The sequence below is a fragment of the Engraulis encrasicolus genome, chromosome 10 (genome assembly GCF_034702125.1).
Source record: "Engraulis encrasicolus isolate BLACKSEA-1 chromosome 10, IST_EnEncr_1.0, whole genome shotgun sequence".
NCBI lineage: Eukaryota > Metazoa > Chordata > Actinopteri > Clupeiformes > Engraulidae > Engraulis > Engraulis encrasicolus.
In genome coordinates this window covers 11,768,619-11,796,486 of record NC_085866.1, presented here as the reverse complement: position 1 = coordinate 11,796,486, position 27,868 = coordinate 11,768,619, and the positions used below count along the sequence as shown (strand labels likewise).

At 44.4% G+C, this 27,868-nt stretch overlaps 1 protein-coding gene across 2 annotated transcripts in view; it reads left to right on the top strand.

The window, feature by feature from the left end:
• Nucleotides 1–9,605: 9,605 nt before the first annotated feature.
• The window catches only part of LOC134456612 (E3 ubiquitin-protein ligase PDZRN3-B-like), a 56,614-nt gene continuing 38,351 nt past the window's right edge, over nucleotides 9,606–27,868 (top strand). The window contains exons 1-3 of one of the 2 annotated variants that reach the window (XM_063208026.1): nucleotides 9,606–10,418; nucleotides 12,944–13,030; nucleotides 15,629–15,736. In XM_063208026.1, coding sequence (XP_063064096.1) covers nucleotides 9,705–10,418; nucleotides 12,944–13,030; nucleotides 15,629–15,736 — 909 coding nt within the window. In that variant the 5' untranslated portion in view covers nucleotides 9,606–9,704. The remainder of the gene's footprint in view (nucleotides 10,419–12,943; nucleotides 13,031–15,628; nucleotides 15,737–27,868) is intronic. The other variant, XM_063208027.1, reaches the window with a different exon arrangement.

Genomic DNA, 27,868 nt, shown 5'->3' with positions numbered 1-27,868 from the left:
TGCGCCATGAAAAGTCCCTGACAGTAATTGGAGTTTTGTCACAAACACGGCAAGGCCGCTACCACAGACGAGGCTAGCTATAGCTCAGTGATCTGTCTGGGTGTGCCCCTGCCTAACTACATGACGGAGAGCGATCCCACATATGACATTTATGAGAACATGTCTGAGCCGTTACAACCACTCGTTATCGTTCTCACATGGGGGGAAAAAACACACAGCCAGTCTTGTGAGCCATAGTTATTTCACGTCGGGTAGCCTTAATCGATTCCAACAGAAGGAGGGACAACAAAAAAATAAATGTTGGCAAACAAAAGGCACGCTTCAGCTCTTTGTCATTTCCACAGTTTACCCTCTATTGCTCAGGAGGAGAAAAATGAGAATAACATGCCACACAAATAACATGGGACTGTTTTCTCTTGGAGTGTCAGAAGAAGCTCCATCCCTTCCCTACGACAGAAATACTCAACAGCCGTGAGTTATAGCCACAGGATGAGTGCCGTGGCATGTAGTAGTCTGGCTGGCTGGCTGTAATTTAGGGCTGAGGGTTCGATATGTGGTGATGGAGGCGGTCCTCCTCAGGCCATGTAATAACTCACTAAATGGGGATGTTGCAGCATGGGGATGCCATGGGAGTGCCGTGCACAGACATTTTGGGGGGCAGGTGCTCTAGGGAGGGCAGGGGGCATATGGAACTTCTGGCTGCCTAACTAGGCCACAGGCAGGGGTATAGTGGGCGCGGTACGCGGGGGTACACAGTCCACCCACTTCTGAAGTGAGATTTTAAAAAAAATCTTCTGCCCATGTTTGAATACAAAAAGGAATGATCACATAGCAGTATTGCAGGTGATTGGCCAAACAGATGAAAACGAAGAAGCATTGACGGTAGATTAAGGACAGTTGGGGGGTTTGACATGATAAGTTGCCTATTTATTTGATGACATTAAAAATCACGTACCCCCACTTTAAAAATCCCCACTACACCACTGGCTACAGGGGCTACATACTGTATCAGGGCAATATTATCACATGCTTTTAATCCTCAAACATTTGTAGACGAACATGTCAACAAGAAAAGTTTTTTAAAAAGAATGTTCAAAAAGGGCATTTTTTGTCCAGTAGGGCAAAGGAGCAGGTGCTTTACCACCACCTCATCCTTTTCGGTGCACGCCTATGGTGCCAGGGGTGGGCCAAATCACTACATGACTACAGTGGCCAGGGAGGGCCAAATCACTACAGCACAGCACACTACACGACTACAGAGGCCAGGGAGGGCCAAATCACTACAGCACCCCACACTACACAACTACAGTGGCCAGACCTGAGCCCTTCAGCACACTACACGACTACAGTGGCAGGGGAGAGCCAAAACACTACAGCACCCTACACTACACGACTACAGTGGCCAGGGAGGGCCAAAACACTACAGCACCCAACACTACATGACTACAGTGGCAGGGGAGGACCAAAACACCACAGCACCCTACATGACTACAGTGGCCAGGGAGGGCCAAAACACTACAGCACCCTACACGACTACAGTGACCAGACCTGAGCCCTTCAGCACACAGCACCCAACACTACACGACTACAGTGGCAGGGGAGAGCCAAAACACTACAGCACCCAACACTACACGACTACAGTGGCAGGGGAGGACCAAAACACCACAGCACCCTACACGACTACAGTGGCCAGGGAGGGCCTGAACACTACAGCACCCAACACTACACGACTACAGTGGCAGGGGAGGGCCTAAACACTACAGTACACACGACTACAGTGGCCAGGGAGGACCAAATCACTACAGCACCTACACGCCAGGGGAGAGCCTAAACACTACAGCACCCTTCATGCCAGGGGAGAGCCCAAACACTACAGTACCCTACACGACTACAGTGGCCAGATCTGAGCCCTTCAGCACACAGCACCCTACACTACACAACTGCAGTGGCCAGGGAGGGTCGAAACACTACAGCACCCGACACTACACGACTACAGTGGCCAGGGAGGGCCAAAACACTACAGCACCCTACACGACTACAGTGGCCAGGGAGGGCCAAAACACTACAGCACCCAACACTACACGACTACAGTGGCAGGGGAGGGCCTAAACACTACAGTACACACGACTACAGTGGCCAGGGAGGACCAAATCACTACAGCACCTACACGCCAGGGGAGAGCCTAAACACTACAGCACCCTTCATGCCAGGGGAGAGCCCAAACACTACAGTACCCTACACGACTACAGTGGCCAGATCTGAGCCCTTCAGCACACAGCACCCTACACTACACAACTGCAGTGGCCAGGGAGGGTCGAAACACTACAGCACCCGACACTACACGACTACAGTGGCCAGGGAGGGCCAAAACACTACAGCACCTACACGCCAGGGGAGAGCCTAAACACTACAGCACCCTTCATGCCAGGGGAGAGCCCAAACACTACAGTACCCTACACGACTACAGTGGCCAGATCTGAGCCCTTCAGCACACAGCACCCTACACTACACAACTGCAGTGGCCAGGGAGGGTCGAAACACTACAGCACCCAACACTACACGACTACAGTGGCCAGGGAGGGTCGAAACACTACAGCACCCAACACTACACGACTACAGTGGCCAGACCTGAGCCCTTCAGCACCCTACACGACTACAGTGGCCAGGGAGGGCCAAAACACTACAGCACCCAACACTACACGACTACAGTGGCCAGGGAGGGCCTGAACACTACAGCACCCAACACTACAGGACTTCAGTGGCCAGATGAGGGCCAAAACACTACAGCACCATACACCACCACAGCCAAACCTGGGCCCTTCCCCAGCCCACCCCCCACCCCCAAATATGCATTTCCCTTCTCTCTTTGCTGCAACATTTTCCTTACACATGCACTGTACTGCAAAAAAAAGTAAGGTCCGTTATTGAAGTAGAAAACACATACATCCCCACTATGCCATTTGAGACAAGTGTCCTCCTAATACCCAAACACCCAAAATCGCAGTGATGTAGATCTGTAGTAGCCTGGTCCTGACAATCCCATAATACTACCATTTCATTTCGTATTCATGGTCTGGCATTTGATTGCTCTGAAGCGATTGTAGGAAGCAGGAAGTTTGCACTCAGTTATGGTTTGAAATTATTGGACACCTCTCACCCAATCGCTGGCAGTTACTCAACAACAAGATAGCGCAGACCAATGGCTCTGGCGCAGATGTGTACGTCATTGTCACAAGCGTCCTCCCCCTTTCGCCCCCATGTGGGGGCGTATTCGCTTATTGGCTGTTTTCTGCGATCAAAATTCTACTGCTCCAGGCACTCCACAGAGAAGCACTGAGAGACTACCGTAGTGGAGCCAATCCTTTGGCGGAAGTACGTAGGATGGCTCGCGAGGCTAGATCTGTAGTGCTCATGTTTATTTTTGTTTGTTTATTGTTTGCTTGCGGTTGGGGGGTAGCACCGGTAAGCGGTCACCTCTGCATACATTTGATTATTTTTATTTTTTTTATTTTCATTATCATGACTCTGTACATGAGATGAGGTGCCAAGACAAGAGAATGAGTTCATAGCTTTCCACATGGAAATTAAATCAAACAAATATAGAAACTGCGTAACTGAGCTTTTTCTTGACAAACAGTTGATACACAAGGGGAAAACAACACAATATATACTCTGATATACATGTCATATTACTAGCCCAGACAAGTTTTACCAGCATTTGGCTGGTTGCAGGCGCCAATGTCAAGCCCTGCGGTGGATATGGTCATATACTGTACAAGTTTTGTTAGCACTATAGAAAATGTTACTTTCTTGAAAAGTTTTTTTTTTGCAGCACACAGAAGATATCCATCAAGGTGCTGTGGAGTCCCGCGATAGGGAAGCACCAGCAGGACACTACACTGTCCATTTACAGTATTTTACTGTAAGCAGAGGAAAAGCCTCAGGCAGAACCGGCCTCTAGGGTAACCCATCTGTCAGGGAGGTGAAGGGAAACACTTGTCTTGTTCCCTCTGTCGAGGCTGCAAGAGAAAAGGTCTCCGAGTGCATCAGAGTCTTGGATCTGGGCAGATAACTACGTATAGATGTGATGGAACCGGTAGGTCTTCATCAGGCAGGGCCGCTGACAGCTTTGCTGGACCCAGGACAAAGTCATTTGAAAGGGCCCCCCTACCCAATGCATACAATGTAATGGGGGACCCAACTCTGGTCCCCCTATCTCCCTGGGCCCGGGACAACATACCCTTTTCCCCCCTGTCGACGGCCCTGTCCTCAGGTGCCAGTGGTCTTTAGTCTTCAGGTGCAAATGGATGCCTCTCTGATGTGTTGTGGTAAGGCATTCCATCTCTTTAAGTGTAAGAGAAGAAGGCTGCTTGTCCACGATTCTGGTAGGATCCTTTCTGAACGTTGGGATTTAGTTTAAGGGCTCATGTTGGAATGCAAAAGCATAGTGCACTAATGAAATAGCAAGTAGCTCTACCATTCACAGCTTAAAAACGGCTTGCCATATTGGACAAGGTACTAGACAAAGTAAATGTCTATGCTGTTTGGCTGGTGTTGGAGATATGCTCCCTTCCACCCTTGTTTTCCCAGCCCTCCCACACTCTCGTGTTACACCGATTTGGTCTTGAGATTTTGCAGCGAAATCCTGTCAACAAAATCGGCTTCGGTTTGTTATTCTCTAACTCTACAGTACATGCTGGAAACATGCGCACAGAAGGGTGCAAAGATAACCTCCCCTTTTATACTTCCCTTCCGGTCACACACTCCTCCATTCTGACTGTTCAGAATCTGTGTGAAAATCTTAGTCTGACTCTGAGCATGCCATTTTCATCAAGAAGGCCCAAAGCGCAAGACTGAGGTCAGACACAAGACTGGAGAGCACATGTTTATATTTACCAGACATTATCACTGTGCTTTGTTTCCCTTATTCAAGATCCCCCAGCTGTTTCTTATCAGTGCGTGTTGAATGTGCCCTGACAAGCCAAAAGGCCTTCTCTCTCTCTCTCTCTCTCTCTCTCTCTCTCTCTCTCTCTCTCTCTCTCTCTCTCTCTCTCTCTCTCTCTCTCTCTCTCTCTCTCTCTCTCTCTCTCTTTCTCTCTCTCTCTCTCTCCCACTCTCTCTCTCTCTCTCTCTCTCTCTCTCTCTCTCTCTCTCTCTCTCTCCAGGAAGGAAGAAGAACAAACCCATGTGGGGAAGAGTAAAGAGTCCTGCTTGAACTGCTCACTCTATGCCGGCTTTGTCCTCAGGTCAAGTACATATTTATTACATAAATCTCTGTTGAGGCCAAAAGATCTAGAAATCTTTCACCCAATAGACCTCAATGCACCACCACAATCACCATCGCCGTCACCATTACTATTTATTTGACATTCCAACTAACATTTATTTTCACTTTTGTACTGTATGTGTTATAGATGAACACTACATCTGACAAGTTCAAAGACGGGAAGGGAAATGTTCCAAATTGACTCATTAGCCCCTGACCTCTGGTTTTGTTGCCCTAAGAACTCAAACGTACATCCTTTACCTCAATCCCAGTACGGCCTGCATAAAGCATAACTCTTGTCAACAAATAAATCCATAGCCAGATACTATCTTTAGCCTAGGTCCTGTTTTCAGAATCGCTACCATCAGGTTGACAGAATATTAGTGTCAACAACCAGCCCTAACACTGATTTACCCTTTGTATAAAAAAAGAAAGAAAGAAAGAAAGGAAAAAAGAAAGAAAGAAATGAAAAAAGAAAGAAAGAAAGAAAGAAAGAAAGAAAGAAAGAAAGAAAGAAAGAAAGAAAGAAAAGAAAGTCCAAATGAAGAATCTCTAGCCGCGTGTTCCTTTAATTACTCCTAGGCCAGTGATGCCTGTGCCCCTTGTCATCATCAGCCTCCACAATGTGTATTTTACTCCTTCTACCGTACATCCTGAGGGAGGAAAAGGCGAGAGAGAGAGAGAGAGAGAGAAAGAGAGAGAGAGAGAGAGAGAGAGAGAGAGAGAGAGAGAGAGAGAGAGAGAGAGAAAAGGAGAAAAGAAAAACACATCTCTCCATATCTGTGCTGGGAGAACAAGTGAGTGCTGATGCCCTGCGTGCCCTGTGCTGATAAGTAGCAGCGATAGTGGCTCCACATTCCTCTCCACTGCTCCCCAAGGAGGCCTTAAATTCCTCCCAAACTCCCCTCCTCCTCCTCCTCCTCCTCCTTCTCCACCTAATCTCCCCTCCTCCCAATCTCCCCTCCTCCTCCTTCTCCTCCTCCCAATCTCCCCTCCTCCTCCTCCTCCTCCTCCCAATCTCCCCTCCTCCTCCTCCCAATCTCCCCTCCTCCTCCTCCTCCCAATCCCCTCCTCCTCCTTCCAATCTCCCCTCCTCCTCCTCCACCTCCTCCTCCTCCTCCATGTGGTATTGAGGTTTGTCTTGGCATTGGTTAAATAAAATACATCCCAGGAGGATAATGTGTGTGTGTGTGTGTGTGTGTGTGTGTGTGTGTGTGTGTGTGTGTGTGTGTGTGCGTGCGTGCGTGCGTGCGTGCGTGCGTGCGTGTTTTTGTCTGGTATGAGGACAGTAGGAGTTTCAGTGTAAACATGTAATGACCAAAGGCCTGCAGGAATAATCCCATGTACAGTATATCACGAAAGTGAATACACCCCTCACAGTTTTGCAGATGTTTGAGTATATCTTTTCATAGGAAAGCATTACAGAAATGTAACTTTGACACAATGATTAGTGACCTTTTAACAACATATTTAACCGCTTACATTTCTTGTTCACTCAGAAAAAAAACAAAATACAGCCATTAATGTTTGAACATGTACTCACAAAAGTGAGTACACCCCAGATTAAAATCCGGTAGAGAAGGGGCTATGTTGGCTCGAATCGTCTCGAAATGAAACGAAATGAAAAGGGATGACAAGGGAGGTCATCAGTGTGCGTTTCAACCTTTCTTTGCATTGAACTTTTACATTTTGAGTCTGCATTTGGCTTAAATGGATTGGTGTGAGATTTGAATGCAATCCTATGGAGAATATCATGATCTGCTTCAGTAGTCACAGTGCATGTTGACATGTATGTTTCTTTTAGGTGTATTTCAGATTGCCAATGTTGACAGCATTCATGCATCCCCAAACCATGTCAGTCCCACTACCATGCTTGGCTTATGAGAGGATACACCTTTTTTGTACAACTCACTTGTTTACCACCACACATGCTTGACACCATCTAAAGCAAATTTGTTTATCTTGGTCTCAAGAGAGATGAACAGACCAAGGATATGGATCACTGGAACAATGTTGTGTGATCTGAAGAGACCAAGATAAACAAATTTGCTTTAGATGGTGTCAAGCATGTGTGGTGGTAAACAAGTGAGTTGTACAAAAAAGGTGTATCCTCTCATAAGCCAAGCATGGCAGTGGGACTGACATGGTTTGGGGATGCATGAATGCTGTCAACATTGGCAATCTGAAATACACCTAAAAGAAACATGCATGTCAACATGCACTGTGGCTACTGAAGCAGATCATGATATTCTCCATAGGATTGCATTCAAATCTCACACCAATCTATTTAAGCCAGATGCAGACTCAAAATGTAAAAGTTCAATGCAAAGAAAGGTTGAAACCCACACTGATGACCTCCCTTGTCATCCCTTTTCATTTCGTTTCATTTCGAGACGATTCGAGCCAAGATAGCCCCTTCTCTACCGGATTTTAATCTGGGGTGTACTCACTTTTGTGAGTACATGTTCAAACATTATGGATGTATTTTGCTTTTTTCTAAGTGAACAAGAAATTTAAGTGGTTAAATATGTTGTTAAAAGGTCACTAATTATTGTGTCAAAGTTACATTTCTGTAATGCTTTCCTATGAAAAGATATACTCAAAAATCTGCAAAACTGTGAGGGGTGTATTCACTTTCGTGATATACTGTATATGTGTGCGTAATGTGTCCGCAGTTCAGTTGATAAGCTTGTCAGCACATTTAGCACATTTTCCCAGCATCTTCCAGTATTAGAGTGAGGAATTTTGCCATAACCCCAATCAAGCGTAATATATAGGGCTATATATACACATATAACCAAATCACTTACTGTAAAACACACTTTTTACAGTGAGTAATACACCTATACAATAACTAGCCTATACACAGCCTATACAATTACTGCATTGTCACCCCCCCCCCCACACACACACACACACACACACACAGACACACACACATGTTCACACAAAAATATACTATTTTGTAATCATTTTCACTGAGCTGCCATCAACATGCCACACGCACTAAACATTTTACAGATTGATGTTACGTAACTAATCACACACAGGCCAATGGAGTAGGCAACTGAAGTGGCCTGTAATTTAATTCCACTTAAAACAATGTTACAGAGAAAGCGTGACTGGCTAAACTCAAAGGGCATGACTGATTAAGCCTGCTGTCATTTACAGGGTCTATTTTAAGGTGCAGAGGCTTGTTTTGCCCAATTGTCTCCAAAGCATGAGATAGAGAGAGCGGGAGAGAGAGTGAGAGAAAGAGGGAGATGACAGAGGTTGTTTATTTCCGTCGCACAAAATCACAGGAAGTCAGTAGCTAATTTGCTGATTTGTGCCGTTCGACTCTAGCCAGCGCTATTGTGATTAGACTAAATGAAAACATGTGCAAATTGGTTTCAGATTGGCCTCTGTTCAACAACGGCACAGGCCCCAATTATCACCCTGAGCTCTGATTGCTAAGGGGTTGTTCATGTCAAGTAGTGCTTATTTTCTAAAACGGATTTTAAGTTTTAAAAAAAAAAGAAAAAAGTAATCTATGAATGCTGGAATGCTGCTGATGAACATGATTGAATGAATGAATGAATGACTGAATGACTGACTGAATGAATGAATCAGTCACTCAGTTCAGTCAATAAATTCATTAAATCTCATATGGCATCATAATTTGGTTGGAAATGGATGCACATTACATTTCATGTAGGCAATTTAAATTGAATCCACTCTAGGCTAGACTACGTATACTGCAAAGGCTTGTACATGTTTTTCTTCTTAGGCCTTCTTCTTAAGAAAAATATTTATTTCAATGATTTCAAAGGCAGCTTAAGTTACTTCTACAAGTAATTTATCCATGCAGTGTTATGCAATGTTATCTACATATTGATGAGATAACAGGCCATTTGCATACTGGGTCTCTGATTACATGTTGCAATTAAGTGAAGTGAACTGCCAACTTCCGCAGAGGAAAACCATAACCTATAGACATAAAGTAACTGTTTAAAAATAACTGTACATCTGAACTTTAAACTGTTTATTAGAAATCCATAGTGAAGTAGTAAGTAGCATCAGCAACATATTGTATTTGTAGTGCTGTTTCAAGATAATGGAAGCAATGATACAGTAGGCCTATATACAAGTCAGAGAATGGATCAATTCATAGCCTTAAGAGACTTAGTAAAAGTTGATGCCAACAAAGGTCAAATCCTACAAACTCCAAGAAGGTGACTAGAACTACTAGGAAACTATGAGACACGCCCACCTTTACTCTCTCTTTCTCACAGAGGGAGGTTCACTTCCCATGATATTACGGTAATATCTCTTCTCAACTGCACTCTTTCTACAGCTTTGTCTGGAGTAGTGTATGTTTGCCCAAGACAGAGCGCGATCTAATGTGAACCAGTAAACGGACCCTTTGGACATCATCGACTTTTTATAGGTCAAAATTATGGGATTTGATTTGGACCGTTTCAGCGCAAATGTGGACCCTGACTTGAAGTGCAATTTGTGCGATAAAGTTTTGGAGGACCCGCTGACAACTCCTTGCGGACATGTCTTCTGCGCCGGGTGTATAATTCCCTGGGTCGTACAGCAAAACAGCTGCCCCGTCAAATGTCAGCGAATCTCTGCTAAAGAACTTAACCACGTATTACCTCTAAAAAACCTTATTCTCAAACTGGACATAAAATGTGACAACTACGCAAGGGGCTGCACGCGAGTGGTGACGCTCCAACATCTGGCCGAACATACCGAGATGTGCGACTTTTCTCCAGCGAAATGCAGAAATAAAGGCTGTAAGGATGTGCTCAACTTGAAGGACATGGATACACACATGCGGGAAACATGTGAATACAGACCAGTGGAAATTTGTGAGAATGGCTGTGGATTGATGTTGCTGCACAAAGACCACAAATCTGAGGATCACTGCTGCGTAAAAGCTCTCAAAACACACAACGGCGCACTTGAGGTGAAAATAGCCAGCTTGGAGAAAGAACTGAAGAGACGGTCGCTGAGAGCCTTTAGCAGAGAGAAATCGTTACTTGCACAACTTTCTGCTGTACACAACGAACTTCAGATGACTGCCTTGAAATATCAGAAGAAATTTGCTGAGTATAACGCAAGGCTAGATGCACTTTCCAGGGGCAGAAGCCCCACGCTCAAGGTAAACTTTTATTCAACACTTCACTGCAACCACAGGTAGCAAACAGCAAAATTGCACAGTGCCCAAGATTCATGGGTCTATAGGCTATTTAATAACATGCACACATATCCTACTGGTGAAATGTAGGCTATGCATATCACAATGTGAGCAGATATTATTTTCTTTGTAAACTCAGTTTGTAGGCCTAAAACTTCTTGCCATACCTGCAGTTGCTCATGGGCTGAAGTTGGGAGGTGGGAGTTTGGACACCACAAATATTTGCGCCAACTGCATGCAGACACTCTGGCCAACATTTACCTCATTCATTTAGGGCGCTTTGACATCCACAACCAACTGAGACCAAACTTGGCAAACTAATATACTGTTTCACAGTGACGTGCAATCTCCAGTCAACAATTGTGAGCCGTGCAAACATTTACTAACCAATTTAAATCACTGCCCCTGCCTCATTCCAGGGGTACAGTAAATAGAACACACGATAGGTTACACTCACTGTTAATAGCCTAAACTTGACTCATCAATTCACTTACTGATCCTAAGCGAGCAAATGTTGCTGGTCAGTCTGTCAAGAACAAAGGCTTTTATAAGTCATTGTTGCCAAGACTACGAACCCTTTCAGCTGTGAGCGTTATGGGTATAACAAATGAATTACATCGTCCTGTGTGTGTCGTTCGCAAATAGCGGTTATTCACCCAGGACCCAGTGCAATGTTTTTCTTTTGTTTGCGCAAGCGTGGTCACACATGCTTCGGCGATCAAGAGTCCTCTGTGTTTTTCTGAGTCAGCCTGACAAATTTTCCCCTCCAGCTGTTTCCATCGTAAATACCATTGGGGTCTGACTGTTAGTGCATGCGTGTGCGCGCAGGCGAGTTTGTGTTTTGACGGGTCGTTTCCTCTGCCCGAGAGTTCTTTGTTGAACTTCATAAGAACCTCAGTGTACAAGATTGCTATTGTTAGTGTGATGACATCCATGGTGAAGATGAGATCAGAGTGAAAGCTGGCCCCCAAAATCTAGTTCCAAACCTGTCCAAACTTACATCAGTGGTCAAACAAGCAGGAGGGCGCTGTCATTGAGGTTTTATTCAAAATCGACCCCCTGTTGAAGCAGCAACTACAAAGTAAAAGTTTTTCAACTATTCGATTCAATGGTGCTTCATGAAGGGTATGGAGATTTTTAAGTGAAGACAGCTATTATTGTTGTTGACACCCCACTCTGAGTAGCCTAACTTCAGCTGAGTTCTCTGTAGGCCTATGCTACAGTATTACTGCCAAACATGTAAGTGCTTGTTTTTTTTTACTACAGAGTGTCTACATTATGTGTAAGGTATGGGTTTGCAGAAGAACACATTGACAATTTACTCCAATGGTGAATTTAACCTAAACACCAAAGCTCAGAACCTGATATAGGACCTTACGCAGGTATAGACAAAATTGACACTGACTAATCATTCCCCTGCCCACATTGTTGGTGACATATTATCAGTGAGACCACAATAGTGTTCTGCTGTCATGCAGGGCCTAGTCTTTTAAGTTATACCTTCATACTAGGGCTGTAATGATATGCTCAACTCACGATTTGATTCGTATCACGATTTTTGACCTACCTGTACAGTTTGAAACATCTCACGATTTTTTAAGGTATCTCTTTGATAATCATTTACAGGTAGAATAGGTTACAAGAGACTATTCATCTTTTTTTAAGTAGTAAAAAATCACAATATTGATTTGAAGCTTGGAAGCACTATCACATCATATCATGTGGTTGTTTTCTGGACTGAAGGTTAACATAGTGAGTATCGTGACTTTGCGTATCATTATTTCTCGGTTCAATACAATATTGTTACAGCCCTACTTCATACTACTTTTGTAATATAATGTGACAATGTAATAAATGAATAGGGAAATGATAATTATGGGGAAGCTTATGGGGGTCAAAGGTCAAGCTAGGATATACTGTTCCATTATTCGCCCTCTGTACAGTGTACCTTGTTTAAGTGCAGTGAAGTACCCTCTCCACCCTCCGCGATTCACGAGGCGAGTACATTCCGATTCCCGTTCCGTCTGATACACTTAATGGAAATGACGGTTGGTCGCGTGTCATCAGAGTTTACCAACCGCCAATATGCAATTCATCACGAAGGCACTGTTCGTTATGCTGACACTTTTTAAAGTTACCCCTGCCTCTAATACACATGGCGATTGTTTTTGGAATCAAAACTCTGCTGTTATAACAGAGATTCAGCCGTTTGACAGATCTGACACTCAACTATGTAACAAACATGGCTGCCGTTGAGTGCGAAAAGTGTGCAGTAACTCCACACTCCAAAAAATGGCCGTTTTGGGGGCGTTATCCGGGTAATTTACAGGAACACCCTGCGTACCCAAACACAGTGCCGAAAGGGCGGAAAGTATGAGTATTGGAACACACCATGTATGTAGAGAGGCAGCTGGTGATCAGTGTGATTGAGACATGATGTAGGCTATTTGCTATTTTTCTGTGACTATTTTATCGCTCTTCTCTCGCAGGATGGGGATACCAGGAGTATGAAAGTCACCCTGTTTCGATCGTCTGGGTCACTGGGTTTCAATATTATGGGCGGACGTCCCTTTGGGGTATGTTAACTGCACCAACTGTTTATCTTTGCTCAAAGCTCGTTGGTCTTGAGGGTGGTGTGGCGCAACGCAATAATAAATATACCGGCACCATGCTGGCAACGTTGCTCATGAGGACCCAGATCTGAATCTGGCCTGGGTGAACTCCCAACTCTTCCACTCTCACTCAATTCCTGTCTCTGTTCACTGACCTATACTACGTAATAAAGGAAAAAGCTTGAGAATGTATTAAAAAAAAACACATCAATGGTCCACAAAAGGTAGTAACCGTATGGCTCCAGTAACTGTATGACCCAGTACTGGCAGTACACTCTGTTTATCCTTGCTATCTTCCCTAGTCTTCCCTAATGAGCTGACATGTTACAGTTCATAAATGTGTCAGTACTGTGAGTCAGATTTGCACCCTTTGGAGCTTGAAGAGCTACAGGCAGTTAGTCCCATTCTGTTGCTGCAGGGGGGGTATCAATCACCTAGACAGGACCCCCTGTTTTCTCTGAAGGTGAAGGAGAACATCCACTGAAATCCTTGAAATAGTTAGCATTCCCCCTTGAAAGACTTAAGTTATGTTGTTTTCCATCCAAGCAGCATCTTACTAGGGTAGGCCCGTTTCACGGTATTATGCGTAACTGGGTTAAATTCAGAGGTGTCCGAGTCCATTATTTATAGTAAAAAAGCTGCACTTCCGGATCAGTTTCTTGCCGTTTTAATACGGCGTTAGCATGGCAGACAGACAGACGTTTCGGCCTAAGCCTTCTTCATCGTCTTACTATACCTTCAGCGTAGGTACTATACATGAACTTTGCTGTTTGCTCGCACCCAAAGACCTTGTAAGAAACTTTTCGGAGTTGAGCGCACTTTCTCTACCAAAAGCGAGTCCATTATTTAACACACAGACAAAAGGGATGCGTGTGTGAATCCTCTCACTTAAATCTCGGCATTGGTGTCAGATGAATGATGGCACCACAGAAGTAGGATGCAAACAATCACTTAGCTTATGATTATCTGAGATCGACTGTAGAGTGCAAAACTCCTCTTCAACAGATCAGGGCCAGTGGACTAATGCATGACCAAAACAAACAGTTAACCTCAGTGAAGTGACTTTAACACTGAACAATCCAAGTCTTATAAAGTGTTCATGTACTGTACATTCAGTGGGTTTCATGGATGTTTAAGAAAGACAGCAGAGATTCGCCTAGTGAACTACACAAACCCACCTTGCTGCCAAAACTATTTTTGTCTGGTGATCAAGGCCTGGTCCTTGGAATACCAACCACAACACATGGTTTTTCCCCTTCCCTCTGAATCTTCCTTTCTTTCCTTTCCTTCCCCCTGAATCTTTGGGCGGGCTTTGGAAGGGTGGTGGAGACATCTAAACGGAATGGCCAACAAAAAGTCATCATTTGATTTGTCATAGCGTTGGCCAAGGCAATGCAAAGGCAATTTGAACCATAACAACATCGGTTTGGTCCCATCCACAGCCATCAGCTATCAGCTAGCTAAATATTTATATATAACTAATATTTTCATTTTAGTGAGGCCCATCAGGCTAATCACAGATGGCTGATGGGAATTAAATGTGCAGTGCAGCCTCTCCATTCACAAGTCCAAGCCATGTTGTTTTCCCTTAGCTGTCACCACGTGAGGGCTGAGCCTGTCGCATTTTACACTGCTTGTTACAACAGAGTGTTTGATGTGGCGTAGCTCTAAAAACAGGGCTCAACAGAGGCATTGGCTTCCACTGCAGCCTCTTCCTCTTCAACCCCCTTATGGGAGCAGGGCTGGACTGGCCATCTGGCATAGCGGGTGCTTTCCAGTGGGCCCTGCACCCTCATCGGGCCCTTTTTCAGAAATGTTCAAAAAATAATAATTTCTGAAAATTTGAGTCCACAAGGGTGCAGGGCCCACCGGTGAGTCAGCTCTGTCCCGCTAATCATGAGGGGCCCCTTTAAGTCAAAAATGCCCGGGCCCTACTTCTCCCCCAGTCCAGCCCTGTATGCGAGGCGATTAGAGGTGCTGCAAGGAGGATGGCTGGGCCGTTTAGACAAGTTCCTCTCACCCCTCTTTAATCTAGCTAGCGAGCAACTGGAGATGTGGATGTTGTCCACTGGTGCTTGCACTGACAGCACATCTTCTCACTGTCACTCACCAATGTTAAATGCTCAGTATTATTCATTACTTCATCACTTTATGGGTATTGGGCCATCACTGTTACTGGTCCTGTCTTGCACTTTGATGTCAGTCTGTAGATGTCAGTCCTATGTATGTGTATGTCCTTTCATGGTATAAGAGAGAAAACGTAATTTTGACCTGCGCATATGAAGAAATTGACAATAAAAGCTGACTTGACTTGACTTGACTTCTCAACATGCCTGCATTGTGGAAGCAGTGTAGTGTTACATACATACTCAAGTCCACTTCCTCTGTTTACATTTCAAAGGGAAAGCTCTGGAAACTAGGGATGTAACCCTCAATGTCCTTTATAGTATACCTCCCTGTCATTATTACTCTGTGGGAAGACTGTGTTATGTGTTTTACTGATAACAGCACCACATACTGTATGTTCATGTGTTTTTCTTTTGTTTGTTGTTGTCGGTGAAGATCTCTGAAGAGGACCATTTGGTTGACGGTATATTCGTGTCAAAGGTGGTGGAGAAAGGCCCAGCGGACCAAGAGGGTGGTCTGCAGGTTCATGACCAGATTATAGAGGTATGAACATCTCAACATCTCTGCTCAAGACTTTAAGGCAACCTCCACTGCCTGTTTCACATCACTTAAGAGAAGGATAACATACTCTGACAGGTATTCCCTTCTCAGGGAATAAAATGTTTTCTTTTCATGCATTGTGTATAATGGCATAAAGGCATAGTTTGTCTCCTCTCACTCACTTGGCTGGAATGCAGTTGGACAGAAAATAAATAGTCTGTCATGGCAATAGCTATTACTCCATTATACTATTTTGAAATGGGCTACAATGGGCTACTGTCCACCGTTGAAACTACCACTATATAAGTTATCAAACATTTATGGCAATTCTAATGGAACATTATCCTGGTTCTCGCCAGATCTGCATGTTTCAGCTCAGCTTCGCAACCTACTTGTGGATCTGGGTGGATTTTCATATTCCCCCAGCTCACCAATTCCCAGACGGGAACAAATTCCCTGTGACAGCCCCATGAGGATCACAGAATTTTCAGAGATGCAACATAGCCAAAGTTTAAAGATAGTGCAGCGGGGGGAAAGGATGAGAAACGTGACAGTTCTTGCAGACAACAATAGCGGCTCACATGGACTCACTCGTTGACATCGATTCTGCAATTGCAACTGTATTTTTCAATCTGTGAATGGTTGAAGTGGCGCATCATTCAACATTTTGGTAATACTTAACTTGATGCCAGTGTCATACGCATGACATAACGCATGACATAAACATTTCATAAACATTATCTCAATGTCATAAATGTTTCATGACTGTTATCATTAAATGACATTCGGTTATGTTCATGACAAGTTGACATTTATCAAAGTGACATTACCAGAAGTTGTCTTCGTCATGAAGAGCTGACATTACTCAATGTGACTACCAGAAGTTGACATTCATGACATTGACAATGTTTATGACATGTACATGACTGCAGTGCGTCATGACACTATTATGACAGTGTTATGGCATGCGCATGACTCCGGCGTCAAGTAGTGTTACCAATATTTCAGACAAATGGTTTCTCCAGTCACGTTCAAAGATTTTGATAAAACCATGCCTCCGGGGAGCTAAGCTTATGGCTATAGTTCCAGATGAGTGTTTGTGGAGCCACTTTCATCGTTTGAGCCATATTAATGGAATGTATCACAATAGAGCATTAACCTGGATCCATAGCGTACGTCAGGGATTCCCAAACTTTACCATGACAAGGCCCCCATATACCGGCGGCAGATTCCAGTCAAGGCCCCCCTGACATGGGTCGTGCCACTTTTTTTTTTTTCTGTACACCCCCTTTCACAACCATATCGTCTAAGCCTGTGAGGCAGTGTCCCACTGCATATAAAATAATAGGACCTCACGGTAATAGTATACTGTTCAGAGATGCAATAGATTATTATAATACTTTTCTCAAGTAATGGCTTATGCCTATGTTCAGGATTACTTTGTTTTATGTTAGTAATTCAGTTTATTCAATTGTGCTAAATAAACATTTCCTACCAACCTGCCGCGGCCCCCCTAGCACCTCCCTGCGGCCCCCCATGGGTCCCCGGCCCCCACTTTGAAAACCACTGGCGCAAGTGAAGGATAACTTGTGTCTTTGTGCCGTAAGCCCTAGTGTAAGCTGTCATGTGACCCTTAATGCACTAAGGATCAGTGGGAATCTGGTGTGTACCTCCGCAGGCATGACAACGCAAAGAGAACAGGTGGGGAGGGAGGCTCCTTAGTATTCATGTGTACATTTAAGTGGAGAGTCTCCTTAAAAGGTGTATCACATGTCATGGACTTCTCTTCTCTTCTCTCTTTCTTTCTCTGCCTTTTAAGGAGTGTTTCTGTTTCTCGGTCGGAGACGTCTGAAGCATTGAGCCTGAGGCCAAATGAAAGACCCTCCTTATTAAGCGAACTGCTGTTCCGATACAATAGCAAAGCACAAAAGCTTACAGTGAGAGACACACAGGTTTCTGTTGGTGTGTGTGTGTGTGTGTGTGTGTGTGTGTGTGTGTGTGTGTGTGTGTGTGTGTGTGTGTGTGTGTGTGTGTGTGTGTGTGTGTGTGTGTGTGTGTGTGTGTGTGTGTGTGTTTGTGTGTGTTTGGAGAGGTGGAGGGTTGCATGAGTAGGCAAATATGCACTTTGTTGTTGCTGTGTGTGTGTGTGTGTGTGTGTGTGTGCAGGGCTGGGCTGATAATTTGGCATACAGGGCATTTTCCCGGTGGGTCGACAGTACTTTTGGTCCCTTACAGACCGGCCCACAATTTAGAAGTGGTGGCCCATCAGTGCATCCTACAGTGGACTGAGCCCCTCATAATTGTAGTATGGGGGAGAGGGTGACGGCAGGGACACATACACGCAAATTTGCGAACTTTGCCATTCATTCCTATGAGAGAGGCGAAGGCAAGCGAAACCAAGCGAACAGGAGCGAAGCGAAGCGAAATTATTAAAGAAAGTTTAATGTTATGCAAATGAGGAGCGAATTCCCCTGCCGCGGCCCAATCAGATCAACAACATAACTGTTCCATTCCATTTGATTCGCTGCGACGACCTGATGACGGTTGGATTTCGCCTCTCTTCGCTTCGCTCGCTTCGCCTCCTATGTGTCCCTACCGTGAGGGACTGGTCTATGGCAAAAATGCCTGGGCTGGTTTGTAGGCCCAGCCCTATGTGTGTGTGTGTGTGTGTGTGTGTGTGTGTGTGTGTGTGTGTGTGTGTGTGTGTGTGTGTGTGTGTGTGTGTGTGTGTGTGTGTGTGTGTGTGTGTGTGTGTGTGTGTGTGTGTGTGCGTACTCCTGTGATGGGTAGTAACAGGACACCAGTGTAGTGGAGAAATATTTTCTCACACAGTAGAGGAGGTTTTGGGGTATTTGGCCGGAAGAATGAAAAGGTGCAATGTGTAATTCTCTACTTGCGTCATTACGTTGTGTCACTTGTATGTGTGCGGTAGTGTGTATTATATTAATGTATACATTTATATTTACATGTACAGTATACATGTGCGTGTCTACAGAAGTTTGTTTCTGAGCGAGTTAGAGAGAGAGAGAGGGAGAGAGAGAGAGAGAGAGAGAGAGAGAACGAACATGTAAGAGAGAACATTCACTTTAAAATGTATTTCGGAAAGCTCTCTAGGCCTGTCACTCAGTCAGAGCTGGCTTGAGTTTCTATTCACTGAGTTAAATTTATTCACGGGAGGGAAAATGAGCCTAGCTCTGGGCCACTGGCGATCTTGAATAGCTCCCTCTTCTCTCCCAGACGCAGCCCATAGCCCTCCTGCTATATGGCCCTGGAGTGCAGACGGAGAATAAAGACACCACCTTGGCACTGCTTTGCTTCCCTCTTCTTTACAACCTGTGCATCGCAACACTTTAAAAGCAAACTCTGTTCAATTGACCATGAAATTGGTATAGTGTGTAGTAGTAGTGTGTGTGTGTGTGAGAGAGAGAGAGAGAGAGAGAGAGAGAGAGAGAGAGAGAGAGAGAGAGAGAGAGAGAGAGAGAGAGAGAGAGAGAGAGAGAGGAGAAGAGAGAGAGAGAGAGAGAGAGAGAGAGAGAGAGAGAGAGAGAGAGAGTACCTATACAATCCTGGCTAGTTTCTATTCATTGGAAGTTGCTGAGTCAAGAGTCAAGAGTAGGGATTTATTCTTGGTTGCCAGTGATTCAGTAGATATGGAATGTGAATAGATACACTGACATATTGAGGTTGTAGTGGGTCCTATGCATTTAAAACACATTCTCAAGAACCCTGTGTTGTAGTAGCTTTCTAGCCTTTGCCAGGAATCAAAGTTATAAGGGAGCAGAGAAGTGGCACTTTCCGTAGCACAGAAATTAGTGAATGTTTAGCAATTCAGTCAATCATTTAATTGCATAGTAAATTGCCAAAAAATTATTTTTTCTATTGGCTGACATGGAATAGCTTGAAAGCTAATGTTTCTTCGACCTCTTTAAAAAGGATGCAAATAATACATGTGCAGTCCCTCTTAGAGTGGAAGGTGTATGTTTCTTGTTGTTCATGATACAAACCGTGTACTCAACCCACATCATTTGAAAAAGATGGGTGGAAAATTCCGGAAAGTGATTCTGAGGTCGGAATTTCTGGCGGTGGATGAAATGAAATAGGGCGTTTCTATATGGGTTACGCGCACAGCAGCAGTGGCTCGCACCAGGGGGGGTCTTGTGAATTTTAATGGACAGGCACAGGTGGAACCCACTGCCTCCTTTGTTCACACCTGAAAAATGTTCCATAATTTGACCCCGTGTTCTACCAGGGGTCATGGCGCCCCCGCTATATATAATTCAGAAGACACCTTTGAACTCCCTCGGATGTCCTCTGGCCACAAGATAGGGCCATGGCTTTCCCGGAAAACTCTCCTTATTCAATTGCGAGAAGCGTTTCAACAGCATCGTTAGAGGCGAAACCTCCTGAGATTTGAGACGGCCGTGAAAAGAGATGGCTCTTGGCTCCCTGCCTCCCTGTGTAGAGGGGAAGATGGATGCGTGAATGTTAAAAGGGGAGAAAGTGCTCTCTTTGTCGGCTCGTGCTCTAATGCACGGTCCACGACCTCTACGCTCAAACGAGAGGTCAACGCCGCTCCTCTCCTCTCTCGGCTGCTTTCCATGTCAAAGATGGTGGCACGATTCGTCACTTTGATCTTAGTGTCTGTGCTCCATCGAGCCAGGCCCCTGACACACTCTCTCTATTTCTCTTTCTCTGTCTCTCTCTCTCTCTCTCTCTCTCTCTCTCTCTCTCTCTCCCTCTCTCTGTCTCTCTACCTCCCTCCCTCCTTCTGGCCTCTGGTTTTCTACTTGAAGTGTTTCAGCTGACCCACTAAATAAATGAGGGAAAACACTGCCTGTGAACGTTTAGTCATATTAGAGACACACACCAAGAAGGACGCTGAGAGAAAAGGACTGGAACATTTTTGGAAAAAGAAAATACACAGAGGGATTTGAATGCAGCTGGGTGGATTTTTTCCCCTCGAAAGAGTAATGAGTAATGAAGAGTGATGACATTTCAGTTTGAGGGAGTGAGTTAACATGCGCAATTCATGGAATATGTCAATATTGGTTCCCAGATTGACCATTTATTAGCTTATCTCTCAGTTATAGAGTATAAACGCAAACACGATTAAGTGGAAGATAGGTGTAGTAACAATAAACCTACAGTATATATGACTGTTTTGTGAATTCAGTCACAGCGCTGAATAATACATAGGCCTATAATTTTATGCTAGTTTCCTAATATTCCAAAATGTCGCATGAGTTGCAAGTGATTTGGGGATTGGGGGATATCTGACGCCCCAGATGCCAATTTAGCCATTTCTGGTACCGATTTGAAGTGGGTTTACTTGAGGACGGCAGGCCACATGGGTCCAATCAGCTTCCATCTGGCCAGTGCAGATTGCACCTGTGTCAGCCAGTCCTTGCGGTACAGTGGTGCATTTCTCGAAAGCGTCGTTGTTAGCAGTTCGCAACTTGGATAGTTGCCAATGGGAAATTGCATCGCAACCAGCAAAGTAGCTAATGTAGTTAGCAACTGCACTTTCGAGAAATGCACCCCAGGTGAGCACTGATCTGGCTCTGATGTGATGTGGAGGGCAGGACAGAACTGGATTAGTCAATTAAGATCAGACATCAGGAACTAAATACTTACGGTAAATGAGCAAATGAGATGCATCACTGGCCTCAAAATGTTCAAGAGATCAGCAGTTCTGCTTGTAATTATACGCAGGAATTAAAGTAATTAACTGTCCTTTTTAAAAGGTGCACCAAATTAACTTGCACTAATTTATTTGATTTGGATTGAAATAATTTGCTTTGTTACATGCTCTATGAATTGACTTTTGAGTTCTCTTTTCTTTGTTGCTAAAAACCCGGTTCAGAAAATGTAAACATGAACAGCTGACAGACAACAAGCTTGTTTTGTTAAAACATGATTATATCCAATTAATATCCAGTTGATAATTGAGTGGTTTCAGTTTATGTAGATTGATACACTATCATGTGTTGTATGACTTAGGAGAAGATTTGCCGTGGCCTAGTGATTGAGGAGATTAAGGAGATCAGAGATATCACAGCAGTACAAAGGACTGAAAGCTGGGTTATGAGCAATGCTACATTAATTTTTGTTTTAATAAAGCAGCGGCAGTTTTGGAATCTGTACCCAGATTAAGGTCTGAATCATCTAGGTCTACATTTTCATATCAGTCACTGCAGGTATTAAAAGACACTGAGTCTCCACTTTTTCTTACTGTACATTCTTATGGTACAAGTTTTCCCTTTTCCCACATTTGTTCGGCAAGGTGGCTGGGTTAGCCATCAGACATGTGTGACTGTCATAATTGGAAAGGTAATGATGTGCAGTTTAATATGAAATATGATATGAATTGAACCCGTATAAATAGTTGATTAGATTCGCAGTAGAAATCCTTATGTTTTCATGGGACACATGGCTGGATTATCCATAAGGGCCAGTGGCACAGTGCCCAGGGGCACCAAGCATTTTTGACCAGTTAGGAGGCACCACAAGACACAAACTTTAAAAAAATATTCTTCATAAAGGGGCACCGGGTGGGGTATGGTAAGCCTCCCACATTTCGGCTTGCATGCCCATGGGGACCCCGGTTCGAGTCCTGACGGGGTCATTTCCCAATCCTCCCCCATCTCTCTCACCCACTCATTTCCTGTCAGCATCTCATACAGCATCTCATACTATCCTGTCAATAAAGGCATAAAAAAAACCCTAAAAATATATTTGAAAAAAAAAAAATATTCTTCATAAAGGGGCACCGGGTGGGGTATGGTGCCCAGGGGCACTACATTGGCTTAATACGGCCCTGACGAGACATAGTCAAGGTGGGAGGTGTTTGTTGTCAAGGCTGCCTTAACTATAAAGTGCTAGGTGGGATAAACCCATCTGTACATCCCCAATATACGTACATATTCTTTTGCGTTTTCTCAGCACATCACATAAAGGCCTGCAATGATGTGCATCATTTGAAAAAGGTTTGAAGGTTGTTGTTTTTTTTTTTTGGGGGGGGGTGTGTGTGTGTGTGTGTGTGTGTGTGTGTGTGTGTGTGTGTGTGTGTGTGTGTGTGTGTGTGTGTGTGTGTGTGCCTGTCTGTCTGTCTGTCTGTCTGTGTGTGTGTGTGTGTGTGTGTGTGTTTGTGCTTGTCAGCATCTTTCTCAGTAAAAGTCAGAATATGTGAAGCTGTAGCCATGTAAAAGCTAGCTGAGCCAAGCCATAGCTCACACAGCTGGAGGCACAGCAGATGTTTACAGCTTAGAGCTTGTTGTCTGCTTACCTCATTTTCCTCCCCACCCCCCCTCCCCCACCACCTCTCTCTCTCTCTCTCTCTCTCTCCTCTCTCTCTCTCTCTCTCTCTCCTCTCTCTCTCTCTCTCTCTCTCTCTCTCTCTCTCTCTCTCTCTCTCTCTCTCTCTCTCTCTCTCTCTTTCTGAGACTCCAGTCTAGAATTTGTGAATGCCATGAGCAACTTTGAGCAGAGCTTTTTCACAGGCACGGTGGAGCTAAACCTTTTGAGGGGATTTATAATGCATGACTCATGCAAAACACCCAACAGTAGATGCACTGATTTATGCTGCTGTGCTATAGCATCAACCAGCCTCTGGTCCCTGGTGGCGTTTGTGGTTTTAAAAGGTGGCACTGGTGTTTGTGTGCAGTGTGAAACTCTACTTCAGACCCAAGGTCCCTCCCGGTGGTCGTCGTTTCTGTTTGGCTGATGGTGTGGTCACATGCTAACTGCAGCCATGGCAACAGAGAACTGCATGGATACAAGAGGAGAGTATTAAATTGAAGAGTTCAGATGCAAAACCCCCTAAGTGCCATTTCAGAAAATAATCTTAATTATTTTTTATTTAATACAAAGCTATCAAAATTGCATACTTGTTAATTTTATTTATGTAATATAACTATTTATATGTATTATCAAGTACATGAATGCAAACCAAACCAACCATGGGGTTCTCTAAAAATATAGAAGTGCAGGTCTTCAGAAACGGAGTTAGGGGGTTTTGCATCTGAACTCTTCAAGTATTGTCTTGGTTTTGTTTCTATTCCAAAAAAAAGTGCCTCCGGGCCACCAAAGGAGAGACCCAGTATGGGTTCACACAGCTTGGCTGACACGACAGCTGGCTTTAGGCGATGGGTCTGTGAGCCAATGGATGGATACTTCGGTGCGTTGTGTGCAGCCTTACACTCTTGTGATTACAGCAGTAGATAGAATGATGTTTCATGTTGTAATCAAGATAAATGCACAAGACGCACACACACACACGTGCGCGTGCACATGCACACGGACGCACACAAGTGCGCGCGCACGCGCACACACACACACACACACACACACACACACACACACACACACACACACACACACACACACACACACACACACACACACACACACACACACACACACACACACACACACTCGAGTTTGGTAGTAAAATGTTAGTAAACCTCCCTTCCGAAGCCACAAATAGATGGGGTAGCTGTTGCTGTTATTGGGAGGTCATGGATTTAAATTGTGAGTGGCAAACTAGCTCAGGGGAGTATATGGATGCACACACACACACATGCGCATGCACGCACGCAGGCACACACGCAGGCACACATGCACACACACACACACACGGGCACACACACACACACACACACACACACACACACACACACACACACACACACACACACACACACACACACACACACACACACACACACACACACACACACACACACACACATTCATTTTTAAAAGAAGGATAACAGATGATCTAATAACTAATTTGATGATCAGTTATTTTCCGAAAATTGCAGAAGACAACTGCAATCAAGTGGAAGGAAGTAACATAAAAATAAATTAGTGACACGTTTATCTGACATCACAAGGGTTAGTGTACAATTTGATTTGAGGTCTTCATCCAGATGTTCCAGATGTGAATACTCCATTATCATTTATTTACTGTATACTTGATTTGGTTTTTTTTTCATGTTTTGCAGCCTTAATTTGGAAATGGGACAAGTTATATCAAATTGTGTTGATCAAAGTTTAATTTATAAGCATAAGTAAACCTAACCATAACCATAGCTAACCCTAACCCCCCCCCCCCACACACACACACACACACACACACACTCTCTCCCTCACTCACACACACACAGGTTTCTTAACAATCCCAACGCGGAAAGTAATCAACGAGCACGTGTCAGTAACTCTTGTCAATCGCTGATAAGCCAGGCATCATAAACACAAACGCAATAAAGCCTGATTGCCTGAAAGGTCATTAAAAATAAGTTTTTCTGCCGTCATCTGCACTTAACAGATTAGCCTGGGGATAGCAGTTCCCAAACCCATTTGGAAACGTCAACCGTGTAGTAATGAGTGAAGCCCAAGGCCTAGCGTATTAGTCTGTGGTCCGTCCAAGTCCTGCATGTAGCCGTTATTTTGAAAACTTGTCAGTACTATGTTGTCATGTGGGTATTGCTGAATGGGTCTTTTGGGCTGAATAGCTCTAAAGTCATAATGTAATCTGAGCTGTCTTGGAGGATCACTTTTTCTAGGTTTTATTAAAGTAGGTAATCCATTAGCTGGGCGGTTGGACGGTTTGATTGACACTTAGGACGGGGATATGCTTGCTACAAGATTTGTGTGCGCATTTTGTGCCCGCATGCGTACACACTGTAGAGCATTACACACAAGGTACGCATACACGTGCATACAGTGCAATATTGACAGGACCGCGAGGGGAAATCTTCCGAACGTCCATGTTGTAAGTCATGGTAGAGTCAAACAATGATGGAAAATACATTGAGAGCCCCTATCTGCCCCACTACCTGATACCTCCAGTATTGTTCGCAGCACTCTGATACAGTAATTAATTTGCAAGTGCATTCGGTCACATGAAGTTGTGTGCGCAATTTAAGTCACACCGCAAGCATGTACCCGGCCTTAGATAGGCAATATGCCCAGCATGTGGCTATGTCCACGTCAGAATCATAACTCAGAGATTAAATCGAAGGAAAGATGGTTGCCATCTTAAATCGTATTTTTTTGTTCTGTCAGCTCCTTCAAAGCAGCAGGGTCTACTGTGCTCTTACAACCTTGCAGGCTCGTGACGCATGCCCCAGTCATAAATACTTCACACTTGAGGTATTTATCTTTTCATCAGACTTTGTGGGTTTTCGCCCCCTCTTGTTCAGCTATAAAGCAAAAAAAAAAGGACTGTCAGACTGTCAGACTCTAGTCTCCAGAGTGAGTGACTCACATCTGTGACGTTTTAATAGGGGTGTGGAGATCAGTGTTGCCAGATTGGGCAGTTTCCCGCCCAATTGGGCTGCTTAAGATGGCCGTCTGCGGGTAAAAATGGCATCTAGCGGGAAAAAAACGCCCAATTTTGGGCCATAGAAATCAATAGAATTGGGCGGGATTTTGTGCTTCCCGGCGGGTTTTGAGCATTTTTTGTGCTGGAAATCATCAGCCTCATCTGGCAACCCTGGTGGAGATGTCAAGACAAGAGGCTACAGGCGTTATCATGACGCTCTGCGGGCACATGACTCATGATAAGAGGCCCTGGAATATGACGGGCTCTGTGTGTGTGTGCTGTAGGCCTACGTACCTGACGATTCAGTGGACAGCTGTGATTGATGCACACGGTGGGTGTCGCTGGAGTATGATGGGCTCTGTGTTGATTTAATATGATTGATTGTTGCAAATGTCAGTGTGGTGGAATGGAATTAGGAGGTTGGAGGTATAGGTTTGTGTGATGATCGAAATGATGGCTGACACTGCAAATGGCACACACCTGTATTTCAGTGGCTGATGTACCTACTAGTATATCCATGCTAAATAAGACAACTGTAAGTTAGACTGAATAGTACACTGCACTTTGGTACTGAATACTGCACTTTACTGTGTTTATGTTGGGTTTTTGTCAACCTGTCTTTTTGTCCTATAGAGGGAGGGGAGGCGGGGGGGGGGGGGGGGGGGGGGGGGGGGGGGGGGTCGTGTTTGTCTATTGTGTTCTTGTTTATTGTAATGTCTTTGTAATTGTATCAGATGCACTGACAATGGCACAGAACAAATTTCCGAAAGGACAAATAAATAATCTATCTATGTGTATGATGTCCAGAGTTTAATTATAAGCAACTGGACTTCGTAGAGCTTGAAAAGCATTTTGTTCCTCATCCAAGGATCAGTTCTGGTCAATGTAGAAGTAGCACTCGTTATACTTTTCTAGACCATTCCCTTCTCCACTCGACAAAGGAGTCACATGTCAAGGTATGAGGAATAAGTTTGTGCAGATGGGGTCGCAGGTGGGCCTATTCACTATTTGCTGAAACTACATAATAACAACATTGCTATGACATTACTGAGAGCCTTAAGTAACAGATTAAGACATAGACATTACAATTTTGGTGACAGTAAAGATATAACATAGGCTCTGTGCAAAGGGGTTAATGTCACACTTCCCGTGAGCCTACTTGCTGCTTGTGATGATGATTAGAAATGTAAACTTGGTGTAAAAGTGTTAATGGGAGTTGTTGCGGTCAAACCTGTCTACACAAGATGCATTGTGGTATTGATGAGCATTGAGTTGCCACCATCTGATTGACTGATCAGAAATTTGCCTGTGGCGCAGCGCGCTAAGCCCCCCACATTTGGGCTTGCATGCCCACCCACGGAGACCCCGGTTCGAATTCGGCCGGGGTCATTTCCCAATCCTCCCCTGTCTCTCTGTCCCATTTGCTTCCTGTCACCATCTTCGACTGTCCTGTCAAATAAAGGCATAAAAGCCCCTAAAAATATATATTAAAAAAAAGAAATTTGCCTCAATGAGCAAGTTGTAACAGTTGTTCCTAATATAGTGGCCGGTGAGTGTAGATCAGTGGTTTTCAAAGTGGGGGCCGGGGACCCCTGGGGGGGGCGGGGGGGGGGGGGGGGGGGGGTTGGGGGGGGGTTAATGTCCTGCTGAAGACAATGCCACCTTTCAGTAGCTTTCAATGAGTAAAATAAACATGATGGTTTTAAATCTGAAATTGCACAGTTAATATTGGAATAGATGCATTTACTTTCATATTTACGTAAATAAATAAATAAGAATAAAATCAACATATGCAAATAAGTAAAATC